The sequence below is a fragment of the Myotis nattereri genome, assembly GCF_964212035.1.
Source record: "Myotis nattereri genome assembly, chromosome: 7".
Lineage (NCBI taxonomy): Eukaryota > Metazoa > Chordata > Mammalia > Chiroptera > Vespertilionidae > Myotis > Myotis nattereri.
The window spans coordinates 41,242,066-41,258,275 of NC_138082.1; the positions used below are offsets into that span (position 1 = coordinate 41,242,066).

At 41.3% G+C, this 16,210-nt stretch overlaps 1 protein-coding gene across 1 annotated transcript in view; it reads left to right on the top strand.

Moving 5' to 3' along the window:
* PDE11A (phosphodiesterase 11A) overlaps nt 1-16,210 on the top strand; it is a gene marked incomplete at both ends in the record, with an annotated part of 286,244 nt that overhangs the window by 225,583 nt on the left and 44,451 nt on the right. Inside the window, 2 exons of the mRNA XM_081095861.1 lie at nt 4,368-4,458; nt 8,083-8,183. Of these exons, the coding sequence (XP_080951987.1) occupies nt 4,368-4,458; nt 8,083-8,183 (192 nt within the window). The remainder of the gene's footprint in view (nt 1-4,367; nt 4,459-8,082; nt 8,184-16,210) is intronic.

Below are 16,210 nucleotides of genomic sequence, written 5' to 3' on the forward strand. Positions count from 1 at the left end.
TACAGCTGCCCCTGATGATTAAATATCAGTACCGAGCAGCTTTGTAGTATATTCTCCTAGGAGACTTCTGTTCATTTCTAGCATAATCTCTTATACTCATTTCTTGGGAATGAAAACCCATCTTGTCGCTTTCGGCCAGGTCCCAGAAGTGAAATACTGGGGCACATTAATCTGCCATGACAGCCTAATCCCATTCCTCACCACCTCCCAACAATTCTCACTTTCCTAATTACCTTCCATAGTTTTCCTTTTTAAGTTTTCTATAAGCCATGGCTGCACACTTCTGTTAAGCCTCTTTTTCACAGCATATGCACATCTGGGGACGTTCTAAAGGTACACCTCCTTTCGCACGCCTGTTTTTGGTGCCTGTGCAAAGTGCTTGAATTCCTGTGGGGACAGAGTGCTTTACTTTGACTTTCCTTTTCAATAAGTTTCTCCTGTCCGAAATGGAAAAACTTTGGTGTGTTGGGATGACCTAGTCAGTAATGAGCATCATGAATAAGTACTGGAATTTGGAGACTCTTCTCTTCATTTCTCCTTCTCTCCTTCTCTCTCCACATACCCTGCATAAATATATGCATAAATATATATCATGTATTCACTATTAAGGCATGTGTGCCCCAAAGCTACTTATATAATGGATATACTTACCACAGACAATAAAAATGAGGTGTGGAGTTGAAGTCCATTTTTTCCATATGTGATTGATTTGGACTGTTTTGGTTTTTTCCCAAAATTTTATATGAAAAAATAGACGTGTACCTTTACACAAAGTATATTACATGAAATCATGGCCTCTTTTAAAAAATGATTTTATGATCAAGTAAGATTGGTTAATGCTGCATAGTATGTTCCCCTCCTGCAGAACCATAATGCGTGTTCTTACATTCTGGGAGATCCTACAATGAAGAAACAGTTTAACTTTTAGAACCAGCATTTCCCAAATGCATTAGACTATGGGCCCTTTTTTTATTCCTGCCCATAATGCCATTTAACATTCCAAATAACTCACATTTTGTAGAATATTTTTAATAAAGTTTATCCTAAGAGATAAATTTCATTTTTTGCCATTAATATCAAGTTTTATGACTGTGTACTTCACCCTCGCCATCCTACAAGGTTCACAGCATATGTGTTTGTAATCCGAGGATGACATTTTGCTTTCAGAAAGGTGAGGGTCGTTAGTGTAAGTCTGGTCAGGAAAATTTTCTACACAATTCTAGGGGATTGTGAGCTACCTGAGGGTAACAGCCATGTCTTGTTTACTTTTGTATTCTACATGCCTGCAGCCTGGCATCATAGCTATCATCAAAACTTGTTGATGAATGAATGATGAATGAATGAATGAATGAATCAGTGTCTTCATAGCATTTTCATAGCATTAGTCTGGCTCTATCGCAAAATCTACACATTTTTGTGATTAACTCAATATTGTGTGAGGATGGGAGATGTAACATGGAATTATAAAAGAGAACAAAGAGAGAATCTGAGGATGAAGGTGCTCAAACCACTGAAGTCAAAGGCTGCACCCTCACATCCTCACACAATACTGAGAGTCCTGATGAAAGGCAGCGGTTCAGAAACCACGCGGATCTGGGGCAGAGGGAGAGATGCAGCACGGGAGGCACCAGTGTATTTGTTATAAGCTGTTCCCTAGTTAAAGGAGGGAACATCGTACTCACACCGTAAAAAAGAAAATATAAAGTGATTTAGGATCATCTAGTTGCTTTAACGTTGTGGGTTCTGCTAAACCAATGTGATGAAGGGAGAGACAATATATTGCATCTTGACCCCACTTTACATCAATGGCTGCTATCAGTAAAGGCACCTCCAGGAATGGCTGAGCAGTAGAAACGAATCATAGGAATCTGAGTCTGCGGTTAATAGTTATACTGATAGAATTCTGAATTAAATTTGGCAATATTCTTTCATTGATGACAACCAGCTTGACAAAAATTGAGAATCGAAAATCAGAAATGTGTAAGTTACAATCAGCTTTCTCATTATCTAAAGAGAAGAAGCTTAAAAACTTGGATGCTAATCCAGAACTTGTACTTACTAGCCCTGTGACCTTGGAAAAGAAGCATAACTTCTCTGAGCCTTGGTTTCCTCATCTGTAAAGTAAAAAGAAAATACTAATTCACGGTTGTTTTCAGGACCAGATAAAATAATGTATTAAGTTGTTAATCTGTTGCCTAGTGCATGATAGGTACTTACTCATGATAGCTATTATTGTTAATAGCATTATTGTAAAATATGTTAACACACTTATCACAATCATTCTTCCAATTTTAAGTGTAACTTCAGACATACCACTGCAAGCTTATTAACAAGGAGTTAATATTTTTAAGCACCTGTTCCATGCCAAGCATATGCATATCACATATAAATATGAAGTATTCTAAAATTTCAAAGGCCAATGCAAATATAGCCAAGACACAATACATTGTGCTTTTTGAAAAATGTCTTTTCATAAAAATGAAATCTATGTTAAGAAATAATATCTAACATTAATTATTAGTCAATGATTATTAAGATTAGCCTAACATGTTTACTTATTAAATAACTAGAAGCTCTGTGCATGAAAATTTGTGCACTTGGGTGGGGGGGGGGGGGTCCCTCAGCCCAGCCTGCACCCTCTCACAGTCCGGGAACCCTTGGGGAATGTTTGACTGACAGCTTAGGCCCACTCCCTGCGGCTGTCCCCACCCCCCATCGTCCCACCACTGCCACTGGTGGCCTCCCTCTGCTGAAAGCAACCAGCTGGCCTGCAAGCGGCTGGCCTCATCCCCTGACCCCCCTCTGCCACTGCCAGTCACCATTGCCCCCCTCCCCCAATCTCCAACCCCTCCCTCTGCCCACTGGCACTCACTTTGGCTGGCCTGGTGCTGCCTGCTCACCGGCCCTGGCCCCCACCAACTAGTCATTTCACCATTTGGTCAATTTGCATATTAGGCTTTTATTATATAGGATATAGATTAAGGTAAGATTTAAAGAAGCAACCCAAACCAAATACCCTCTTTAAAATCTAGTATCCTCTTGAGAAACCCTATTCATAATAATCCCTACAGTATTTAAATGCTGCCTTTCTTCCAACATGGGTCAGCAATGAGTCTTTCCAAGGGCCCCGAACTGATCATGGTCTTAGACTGCTTCACGCTGGAGGTGGAGGGCAGCTTATGACCAAATCCTTCATGTTGCACTTGCATGCACTCTTTGCTCCTCTCACTAGCAGAGAAGATGGTGAGCCATCAATCTCCAGTGTTTTCAAGTTAAGGCCAAATTGCCCTTTCAATGTCTGATCTCCTTACAGTACCATAAACACAAGGACCTGGATGGGTCCTCAACCAAATCCCATGACTGCGCTTTAAACCTTAGGATTCTCTGGAGCTCTCATGACTCTTAAGATGCTCTAAATCCTACTCCAAAAGAATTGGAAATGAACACACTTGAGCATTTAAATGAGCACTTTGCCAAATTGAAACTGTTGGGAAACGGGTTGTTCTACATAAGCAAAATTTAAAGGTAATTAAAAAAAGTCTTTCCAAGTATCAGTTAACATTTTATATATTTACAATAGAAATATCTTTGTACTTTAATTATTAACTAATGATTAATATAGACTATGATCTACTACATGCCAGGCAGTGTAGGTACTTTCAAGGATTTAATTGTATTCTCATAAATAACAGGTGAGGTAGATAGTATTACCATAATTTTAGAGACAAAGAAACTGCATCTTCATGTGACCAAGGAACTGCTCTGACTCTAAATCCAGGGAACTTTCCATATTTCTACACTAAGATATCATAGCATAACTATGGGCTGGAAAACCACAATATAAGCTTATCAACCGAAAACATAAAGTAGATTAAATAAAGGCAAAATATTCACAAGGTCTTTTCCCATGGACAGTCAAATACCTTTGGTATAGACAATTGTTCCGACACTCCGAAGCTGTGTAAGATTTAGTTCATGAAGTCTACTCTCATCCCTAGAGCCAGAAAGGATGCCTCTTGCTCTCAGAGCAGCTAAAGCACTTTGCTTGAACCTAGAACACTCTCTGTGGTATTTCAATTGTGTGCTACCTGCCTTATTTTCCTTATGACCACTTCTCATCTCCCTTACTAGTCTGTAAATATCTTAGTCATAGACTCTGTCTTATTCAAGTCATATCATCCACTGTGTCTAGGCTAACACAGAGAAGGTTCCTGAAAGGTTTACTTAATAGATTAGTGAACTAACAAGCAGGTACCTGTGAATGTATCTGCTCAATGTCCTTTGTGTCAAAGCAGGAAAACAGTTTGATCCAAGGAGCTGGTGTGGGGAACTGTTGTCAGGTCACTGACTCTTCTGTCCTCTTTCAGGAGCGGCTCTGCCCTGGCCCAGCTCTACGGAACCTCCGCCACCTTAGAGCACCACCATTTTAACCACGCAGTGATGATCCTTCAGAGTGAGGTACGGCCCTAACGTTCTGCTTCTCCCCTTGACGGAAAAATCAACGAAACCTTGCCTCTGACCTCTCTCTGTAATGCCACAGGTAGACACAGAGAAGTGGAACAGGTTTTTTAAGTCAAACGACTGGGCCCTTTTGTATGGCTTTTTTTATTCAGTGAGATGCCTGACCAAGGAACGGGTTCAAATTCTTCCGGAGCTGATTCATTTGGGATTCATTCTTGGTTTGGAAGCTTTTCCCATTCACTTAGCAGAGGAGATAGCCTCCAACTTGCTTACCTTCCTTAGGGCTACAGAAGCCCATACACAGGGATTTGATCCAAGTAGTGAGTGGCCCAACCTTCCTATTGTGTGAAACTCACAGCCCCATTAAAAGAAGGTGGAAACAAGATGATAAAGTTACACTTTATTAGCACAACTGAGGTATCTACATAAGATAAGCACTTAAAGTTGCTGGTGGGACCAGCCTGAAAGTGAGAATCGCAGCTACATTTGAGACCCAGGATTGCAGGACTTGGAAGTGCTTTTCTGCTTTTAGTTCCCGCGGAGAAAGGAAAACCACTACTGACCCTGGCTGAGGCAGCATGAGCTCGAAATCACCAGGAAAGGATCTGTTCGTTTTTCTGCAGGCGTGCAGGCTGTTTGTGTGTGTGTGGCTGGAATAGCATCATTAAATATGGAGGTTTTCCTCCAGCCTACCTTGAGAAAGCATGTCTTTTGTAACATCATGAAGGCCTCTTTAGACCTCAGAAAGAGAGTGGGCAGTGTGGCTGGGGCAGGCCCACCACTGGGGGAGACCTCTCTTCAGCTGGGAAGGAAGCAACACAGTTAGGCTCTCGGTAACTCTGACAGAAACCAGCATCCGGCATGTGTGGCTCCGGAATTTCCCTATGAAAGCCATGTTTTAGCCGAGTGCTGTGGCCAAGGAAGGCAGGACAGGGGGAACTTGGGTTCAGGCTGTCTTTTCTGCACTAGTAACAGGATGGGTTTATACCTCAAATCCCAAGCACTCCCACCATTGTCATAACAGGGATTATGCACAGGATATCAAAGTTTTCTTGAAAGGTCATTTGTTTATTTGTTTGGGGAAACAAATCCCACTCACACAGAATTTGTCTTCAGACAAATAAAATACCTTGGCTGCCCTTCACTCAAGATTTCTCTATGAAGGACCGGAATAATAACATTACTATGCAGTGAGCATAACTGGTGCGTGCAGGCCCTGCCCCGGGCCCCCCCATTCCCTCCCTCCCTGACCTCAGAAGGGCAGAACTGCAGATGTCATCATCACCCACTTCCTAAATGCAAAGGACAGAGCAGCTAGGTGGGCAGGCAAAAGTCCCACAGACCTTTCTTCCCCCACTTGCTTCTCTTTCCATCAATACCACCCTTCTCAGGGGTGGGGAACCTTCTTTCTGCCAAGGGCCATTTGGATTTTTATAGCATCATTTGGGGATCATACAAAATTATCAACTTAAAAATTAGCCTGCTATATTTGGTCAAACATTTAATTAACTCACCCCTAATGCCTTGAGAGGGCCAGGCCAAATGATTTTGCAGGCCTTATATGGCCCTCAGGCCGGCATTCTCCACCCCTGTGCCTAAACAAAATGGAAGCAGTATTTCAAGGACACAAATCTATTTCAAGGACCAAGCTCTTGAGACACTGGAGGAAGCCAATTTTCACATAAATAATACACTGATTGCAAATTAATGTTTTTTATCAGTATTAAAGCTGATCTGGCTAGCTTTGTCACTCAGTTATCTATAAACAACTGGCTTAGTTACTCTATGTCCTTTAAAAGTGGTAAAATGCACTCTCACAAAATAATCAAGATCTTCAAACGCAGACCAGCTTTCTCCTGGACTTCACATTAGTTTTATTGTGACTTGTTCCTAACAGCTATGCAGGCAGACCTGGGAGATATCATGGGTTCACTCCCAGACCATCGCAATAAAGAGAGTCATAATATTTTTGCTGGTGGAGGATCTTGCCTTCAGTTTATTAAAAAAATGCAGCATCTGTAAAGCACAATGAAGCAAAGCACAATAAAACGAGGAGTGTCTATACTTCTTTCACTGGGAGATGCTAGACATATGGCTGAATCCCAGGAACTACTTGTCGGTAGCTTCCAACCACCTTTTCTCAGGCCCCAGTATACCAGCCTGTGATTGATCCACAGGGCAAGGCTCAGGCAAAGAAACTGGGGCAGAATTATGGTATGGCATTCCTTTAGTTATTTGTCTTCTTCCTAATGGCTGAATTAAGGGTCTGGGAGAGTTCATTTGAAAATTATTAATAATATTGGACCTGGTCCCATGTGGAACCAATATACTCTAGTCTTTATCAAGTGGTGGGTTCACCCAAGGAGATAAATTAACTCGGGGAAGCAGATTTTCATCTGGTGCTTGGTAGGCGGTAATTTACTAATTGATATTCTGGTTCCCAGAAATAATTAATTTACTTCTCATTGGGAAATAGTTTCTTCTTAGGCAGTCATTTCCCCCCCTCCTCCGGCACCATCTTCTGGCTCTCCACGCGAGGTATCAGCCTGCTCCAGTTCCCGGGCTCTGTGTTTGAGTTCGTACTTCATGCTAAGAAAACCTGATAAATGAGAAGTCCTGACTTTCAAAGCAAATTAAGTGGATTGTCTGTCACTTTACAAAGGGATTTTCCTCTTCACTAAAACCATTGTACACCTGCCAGTGTAGCTAAAACACGTTTTGATGACGTGTTCTTTTCAAAGGTATGGGGATACAGGTGTTTTCACATCTTCCCAGGTGGAAGTCATCTTTACAGTCCCAAAAACTATGCCGAGAACAATATCATATACATTCTAACTACTCAGGAAGTATGTACTGAACTTAATCTGCCACACGCATCATCAAGATGATCTTCATGGTTTAACACAGGGTTTCTCAACTTCAGTTGCTCTGGCATGTTGGGCCTGGTTCATCTTTGCTATTCAGGCCAAATTGTGCATTGTAGGACCTGTAGCAGCATCTCTGGCCTCTACCCACTAGATGCCAGTAGCACCCATCACCAGTGTGACAATCAAAAATATCTCTGAACATTGCCAGACGTCCCCATTGCTCAAATCACCCCCAGTTAAGAACCTCTGGTCTAATGTTTTTTCTCCTCCTTAAAGTCATTTGTTGACATAGCAAGTACTTCCAAAATGCCAACTTGAGTTTTAATTAGTGAAATTAGTATTTATTTTAGGGTCATAAAGATTCCCAAATGTTTTGTTAACTTCTGCATTCAGTAATTCCACAGGAAATGGGTCGTCAAATGGAGTTGTTGGCACAAATACACCCAATAGTAAGACAAGGTCAACATTTTTCAGAGTTTGCTCTTTAAGACTAGACATAATAAAGTGTCCCTTGGTAGTCCTCAAAGATGACTGCACTTTCTGGCTTTGCTATGTTTGCCAGGGACTATGTTTGTATTTGTGCAAAATTTCATTAAGCTTTTTAAAAAATGGTTTGCCATGTTTTTTCCTATATATACTTAATATATAGGAAAAAATATGCAATATATATTTAATATACTATATAGGAAAAACATGCAATCAAAAACTCATGTTTAATGGGGTTTTTTTGTGACTTTTTACTTTCTCATTACAGGGTCACAACATCTTTGCTAATCTGTCCTCCAAGGATTACAGCGACCTCATGCAGCTTTTGAAGCAGTCAATATTGGCAACAGACCTCACGCTGTACTTTGAGTAGGTATCAGCATTTGATCTATTTGACAAATGGATATCTAAAGTTTCATCCTGTAATTAAATTTCCAAGTGCAATTTGGGGGTTGCCTGTTGTTCTAGCACTGACAGCAATGTGTAAATGAGCTAAACGTTTTGCTGTTCTTTTCCCTCATCTAAAACTTTATTAAGGTGATGTCTGTTAGATAAGAGCTCCACCACAAGATTTGGAGCTCTCTTTATTTTTTTATGATCCTTGTGTGGAACTCTTGACTCTGAAACTAAGTGATGGTCATTTTTATTTTAAAGACTCTGATTTCTATTTTAGACTATTATTTCTCTTCAGATCTAAAATGGCATTGCTGCTGCTAATGAAAACGGTGTGTTGCTGGAAGGCTGACTAGAAATCCAAGCCTTCATTCCTTGCCTCTCCTCTACCTCTCTTTCTTAGAAAAGCTGCCCCCCCTTTTTTTTCCAATTTTAGACCTCCACCTGAGCTGGAAATTCCATCCCTCTCATTTCCTCTAAGACCTGCCTGGAAATATCTTCCTTTGCTGATATACACAGTTTTTTTCTTGAAGACCAAACAACTTTCCTTCCTTCAAAAATTATTTCACCCTATAGAGATCTTAATTGCTTTTCAATTTACATTTCTTTTAGTGCCTACCTTTTAAAATAAATGGAGCATATTTGTACCTTTGTTTTCCTAACACCCGTTTTACCTTAAAGAGTAGTGTCCACCTCCACATTCTATCAAAATTAGACTTTCAGAAGTCACCAGAGACTTCCTCGTCCCCAAATTCAATGTCCTTTCCTCATTTCTAATATATTCTAATTTCTTTGAGAAATCTGAAGATTTACTGACTTCTCATTGCCAATTCCTACTCTCTTACTCTCTTATCTTCCTCCAACATCCAGCTTCCTTTCTCTCTCCTTTTCTGGATCCTTTCTAAGTTTCTTTTCTCTTCGCTCCTTTGGATGAGTTCTTGAACCCATGTTCTTCTTTCTCTATTTAGATTCACTCCCCTGGTTGTATCTCTTTAATACCTTTATATTCTAGAAGACTGAAATTCTTCAGTCTAACCCTAGACATGTACCTCTAACTTCTGTTGCAAAAGCCTTTAGGGGCTTCATTGCTTTCAAAGCAACCTTTAAACTTGGTTTGAGTTTCAAGGCCTTCCATAATCTGCCCCCAACCTTTTTTTCATTCTTTTATTCCACTTCTCTCCTACATGATTTGTCTTCCTTAACCAGACGGGTCTACGTGTTACCCTTTGAAAACACCTGTGCAGTGCCCCTTGTGCCCCAGTCCTATTACTGTTCCTACATGGAATCTTATCCCTCTAGTTCCCCATCTGGCTGAAATACCCTTTAAGGTTCATCTCTTCTACCACCTCTTCCAGGAATCTTATGTCACCCCCTTTGTAATCTTACTGCACTTGGGCATTATATCAGTTAGTATTAGATTCAATTATAAGGGACCAAAAAAGTAACACAAGATAACAGTGGCTTTCTTCTCTGTCACACAGAAGAAGTCTGGAGATAAACAATCTATAGTTGGTAGAGTAACTACATTAAGTCACCAGGGACCCAGGCTACTTTTGTCTTTCTATGATGCCACTTTCAACACATAGTTTCTACCTTAGTCCAAGATAGCTACTCAATGTCCCCCACGTGCCAACTAGCAGGAAAAAGGAAGGAGTGAAGAAAAAAAGGGCCAAAAGGTGATGCAAGTTATCTTTTAAGAGAGTTTTCTGGAAATTCCCCAGAACACTTCTGCTTACATTTCATTGGTCCGATTTTAGTCATTTGTCCATACCTAGGTTGAAGGAAGGTTGGAAAGGAAGCCTTTATTCTGGTACAGTCCTGTGCTGCACAACAACAGTTTGGTCAACAACAGATGGCATATACGACTTGAATGCCATAGAGTCTAGGTGTGTGGTGGGCTATACCACCTGGGTGTGTGTCAGTGCACTCTGCGATGTTCACCCGGTGATGAAATCACCTAGAGACACATTTCTCAGAGGGATCGCTGTTGTTTAGCAGCCCATGACTGTAATCACTGTCCCACTGAAAACTGGGACTTCTGTAACTAAGAAAGAAAGGGGGGAGAGCTACTGGAGTAGACAACTGTCAGTGCATGCCACACATTTTTATTGCTGGCTCCTGCTGAATGCGTTATGACATGGGAATAGTGGAAGGAGTACAGGCTTTTGAATTACTGGTCTGGATTTAAATTTCATTCTGGCATTCTAATTAAGCCTGGTGTATTGAGCCCAAGTGTCTATGTCTTCTCCCTCCTGGAATTTTACTGAATTGGCAAATGAATTTTAAAGGAAAAAGGGGACAAATCTGCAAGGAAAAAAGACAGGGGGGCACACAATAACTGATAAGAGATGGCAGCACATTTGTGCGAACAGAAGGCCAGCTGACGAATGATAATGGATTGAGCAGCACAGAAGTGAAAGTAGGACCCACGGAGGAAGACAGCTCTGAGAAGCAAGCCCACTGGCGCTGCAGAACCTCACTGGGGGCTGAGAGCCAAAGGCACCATGAAAAGTGGATTTGACATTTAGAGCTTAAGACAAGGTGATTGCTAGAAAGTCAGTTTACAGAACACCCAGCACCCACGAAGTCTTCCACCAGCATAGCTGATAACTTCCTTTCCCCTACACTTGCAGAAGGCCAAAGGATTGTTCTCTGGAGAAGTGTAAGGAAGAGCTCTGGAGTGGGGAAATGAGATGCAAAGTTCAGAAGAGGGGTGACACAAAATGGAAGGAGTCTCTGCATTCAAAGCCCACACCCCTAGTCCAGTCACTAGAAGCTAGAAGTCTATAAGCTGCACACTCAGGGTTGTCAGATTTAGCAAATGGAAATCAAGAAGTCCAGTTAAATTTGCATTTTGGATAAACAAATGGATAATTTTTAGTATAAGTATGTCCCATGCAATGTATGTGTGGGACACACGCAACTGCAGCTCAGTCTTTTAATGTCTTGCTATTGCACTCAAACGGATAACAAGGATCACACAACATTGATATGAAACACAGAGGCTAAAACAACCAAGATGCTTTAAAAAAAAAAACTATAGGAACAACCATAGAAGAATACAGAGCTCTTAGAAATTAAAACATAATGGCCAAAGTAAAAAATCAAATGATAGCATTGGGAAATACAGTCAAAGAAGAATAAGGCAAAACTATTGAAAACACTGCTTTATTTTATTATACAGTTTACCCGTGAATGACATAGGTTTGAACTGTGCAGGTCCACTTAATACCGATTTTTTTCAATAAATACAGTCAGCCCTTTGCATATGTGGGTTTCACATCCCCAGATTCAAACAACTGTGGATCTAAAATAGTATTTTCAGTCCTCTGTTGGGACTCTGCAGATGCAGAGGGCTGACTATATACATTGTTCAACACCATTTTATATAAAGGACCTGAGCCTCTGCAGATTTTGGTATCTGAGGGGTCTGGAACCAATTCCCCAAGGAGTGATGGAAATATTTAGAAAGTCAAAACTTATATGCAAATTTTCAACTGTGTGCTTTTTAGTAATGTTTGATTTGTTAACTATGTGCATGTATTACTTTAATAAATATATATTTTAATCCCAGCTCTACCACTGCTTAGCTGTGTGTCATCAGATGAATGATATACCTCTCTGAGCCTTTTTTTTTTCATGTGTAAAATGGAGATAATACCTATGTTATCTGTCTTATGTCTTGTAAATGCCTTGTATGTTTTATAAATGGCTACATCTACAGCCTCATTTGCCTTATAGCCTATTTATTTTGCATGTTTAGTGGCTTTCATGTTTGACTTAACTATCATGATCTTCCCTCTTTTTCTGAATGGTTGCACCTTGATTTGGGATTTATCGAAGCTTGTATCCCTTTAATATTTTTATTTCCTGTCTCTGACACTTGTAAGATTTTATGTTATTTTCCTCAAAGTAGAAGCATTCTCCCAAGCCAAGTTTCCAAGTAATTTCTAAGGGAGACAAAAACCTCAACAGTTGGAGTCCATTTATCAAGCCCTGTTAGCCATGTGACGAATCACCGAGTGACCGCTGGAATGCAGTCCAGGAAGTGGCTGCAACTCCTTTTCTCATTACTCTGTTCTTATCTTAATGCTGCAGCCCCTGCTAATGTCTGCTGACTCCCAAGGAAGCTGCTAGCTCTCTTTTTGTCACCGTTATTGTTTCCTGAGGTTCTGAATAGCTGTTCGTTCCCTAATCTGGACCTTCAGGAGGCTGATTCACTTGCCTGTCGAAAGTTGCATTAAGGTGTTGCCATATTTTTAGCCAGAACAATCCCTAGGGTTAATGAGGGGGAAGCAACTACTACAAACTGCCAGCCGGCTGCGTTTATTTCACAAATACATAGTGTGGAACTGGAAGGGACGTTAGAGATGACGTAATCTAAGTCATCTTTTTCTTGTACATCATGTACTGAGTTCGAAACTGTTAATAGTATAGTTTGGGTCATATGTAATTAGTGGCTAAACTGGAACCCACACTTTGCTAAAAATTACACAAAATCTTGCAAGTGTCAGAGACAGGAACAAGCCTCCTCTTTTAGGGCTTTTTCCACAATCACTGTATTCCTTCTCTAATTAAAAAAATCAAGAAAGACTTGTCATTTGAATTGGGGCTAAATTCCATGGCAATATTGACCTTCCCAGCTGGACATTAAGTGGTTTACTCTGAGCAGCAGCCTGAGTTCCCCGAGCCCACTCCCAAAGCAGAGCTGCAGACAAGGGCTTGCAGGTTCATTTTAGAGGTGACATCAGGAATAGGAGGAGGGGACTGGGACAGTAAAGCGGCAAGTAGGACAGCTATTGTATGGACACAGACCGTTGTTGGTCACCACTGTGTTCAGCCAGGCCTGACCCTATGCTGCACCTCAAAATTATCCACCAGCCTCCACGTTCCGTCAGCCAAGGTTATTCCATGGTCGTTAATTCCCACACCAGTTCCGGACATCTGTGCCTGAAGGCTGGGGATGCCTACAGCATCCAGTCCCACAGGGGGCGTCAGAGCAGCGACAGGGCAGAAAGAAAGCTGGGCCAGTGATCTGGGAGCTGGGCACTGGCTGGTTGAGGCAGCAATGGCTGAGAAAGGTGGGCCAGGAGGGTGCGAGGCAGCCCTAGAGAAAGTCTGGATCAGCACTAGCTCTTCTGCCCTGGCTACTCACATCAAAAGTCATGACACAGTAGAGGTCAACCAGGGAGGAAACACACTGCTTTCCTCCCCTAGGAAGGAGAAAGCTGGCTAGAGGAAGGGCCTTTGGAGAGGGGTGCAGGACTCATTCCTAGGGGCAGGATCTCCTGCGATGCGCTGGCAGGGAAAAACGTAAGGTTCCTGGAAACGTGGGACCTCTTTAAAAATAACCACAAAGCCCTGTAACTTTAATTTATAATGGTTCTAGGTGTGCTCAAGATTCTCTCCTACAGATAAAAGCAGAATTCACAAGTTGGAAAAATAAAACCAAAAAAACCTCAGTGTGAATTCCTGGGTTTCACCACCTAAATCTGGGGGTTAATTCTTCAGCCTGATTTTCCAACTCACTAAAACTTTTTCCAGTTCCTGCTGAATGATTTTCTAAAATTGATTTCTGTGTCTATTTCCAAGTCCTTGCAGTGAACAAGGCTTTGATATTTAAGTAGCAATTTCAGCATCCCAGGCAAGAATTAGATATACCTTATCAGTATGCAGCCATGTGACTTTGAGGGTCACTCAATCTCCCTTTGCCTCAGTTTCCTCATCCGCAGTATGGGGATAGGCACCTCACCCACGCCAATCCCCTAGGGCCCTTGTGATGGTCAAAGGAGATCACCTATTTGAAAGATAACTTGGTAATTTAAATAAGTAAGATTTAAATAATCTAAACAATTCATATTTAAATAATTTAAATTTGATAACTTTGATCATTTAAAATACCTTATACAGAAAAGACCCATTGAGCCAGAAACTAAACAAAATTTTTGTAATTAAAGATAACACTTGAGGTCTGCGAAGAGAGAGATTCAAAATTACAGGAGTTAAAATGTCAAAGGGAAATCACAGTGCCCTTACTATTTGCGTGGAAGTCAACAAAGATGGCCTATGCAACTTTCACACCAATGAACATGGTATTTCCTGAATGCTTACTTAGGGGCTTCATATACACATTGTCCCATTTAACATTTAGAGCAGTCCCATAAGAGCAGGTACTATGTTGGAGCTCAAACACACCTGAGGAAACAGGTTTGGAGAGATCCAGTAAATTGCTCACGATGTTAACTAATAAAGCTGAGAGTGATGCCTAGTAGTTGGGCTCCAAAACGTTTGCACTACTCTGCCATTCTCTCTGCACTTAAAGGATTGTTCGTTTAAGAGCATTAAAGGGGAAACTGAGGCCAGTCCTGGGAACACTCGGACATTGAAGGCAGCAGTAACTTGAGTATGCCCATGTCCAAGGCCAGTTCCAAGCACACTGGGCAGCAAGCCATAGCAATTCAACTAACTGCAGACTAACCAGCAGATTGGGGGGCGGGGCCCAGGCTCCAGGTTCCAGTTGCTCAGGAGCCTGACTGGTGGGGCTGAGACTGCAATTGCATGGAGCTAAGCTGGGGCATCCGAAGTTGAAAATTATTTAGCTCTAATACAGTCCTCGGGGGTGTTGCCATCAGGTAGCAATTATAGTTTAGCATCGCCCCCCAACAGGGCATGATCACATCAGTGTCTTTCACATCTGCCAGGTGCCTGCTCTGTGCCCAGCTCTGCTCTAGGTATCTCCTATCGCCACGGGAATAGGAGCTCCACGAATGCAGACATCTCACTCTGGGAACCCCAAAATCTACCTGACGCATTGCCTGACATAACAAGCTCTCAAAATATAAACTTTTTTTGATATTGAATTCTCAGATCAACTACAAGGTCAATATTGTTATCCCCATCCTATAGATAAGGATACCGAGTCTTAGAGAAGGTAAGACTTTTTCCAAAGTCCTCACATTGTCTATGCTCAATCTCCAGGCCACATTGCCTCAGACCACTCTTTAAACTGAGGATTTATAATTCAGATTTTATAAATCAAATGGGCGCCCCATGCCTTTTTGGTTGGCTTTCTAATTAATCAGACTTAAAAAATGAGTTGTTGTTTTTTTTCATTTCCCTTTGTGTTCTACAAACATTCATCAACAATTATGGAAAATGCTCAGCCGATTGGTTTCTAAACCAGCCTAAAGGGATGCAATAAGTAGCATTTCTCAAAAGCATCTGATAATGACAGCAAAATGTACTAACTCATCTAGGATTGCTTGGAATCATCGTTTGACCATCTTTTAAAAATTAGATTAATATCATAAGCAATTTATTTTAAAAAATACAATAAGAGCTCAATGAATGTTTTTACTCCTATGCAGACAGGAATATTAATTCATTCAACAAACGTTTATTAAGAACCCACTATGTTCAGTGTCATCAGCTTCCACAGTTGCCTGCACTCAACTAGCCGCCATATTGAAAGGAAGAGACTAATGTATAGTGAGGTGTTTTGACTTGTAGGGCTTAACCCATTGCTCTTTTCCAAACAGTCTTATATTCTAACAAAGTCTGATAAATTGATCTACTAGCACAACAGGCCCTATGGAAGGTTGATGGAAGAAATATTTTGGTACTTCTGGATGCATTTCAAAGCAATTTTACATATAGTCATGCCCACATCCCCATCCACCTAATATTGCAACTGTATAAAAAAGTGAGAAATTTATCCACTAACACTTATTATGCCTCCTTTCTGCCAGGTTCTGTGCTAGCTGCTGGGGATGCTGAGGTAGAAAGGCATGTTTCTTACCTTTAGGGAACCAGAGCCCAGTGGGGAAGAGAGAAAAACAGTAACACCAAATTGTGACAAGTGCTGCAGCCAAAGTAAATGCAGGGGCCACTGGGGCAAGTGCCATCTAGCACCGCCCTAAACCACTTCCACCTGGTGATTATGGTTTAACGGACTGATGGTTAGGTCCTTGTATTGTCTAATCTTCTGCCATTTTTAACATTCA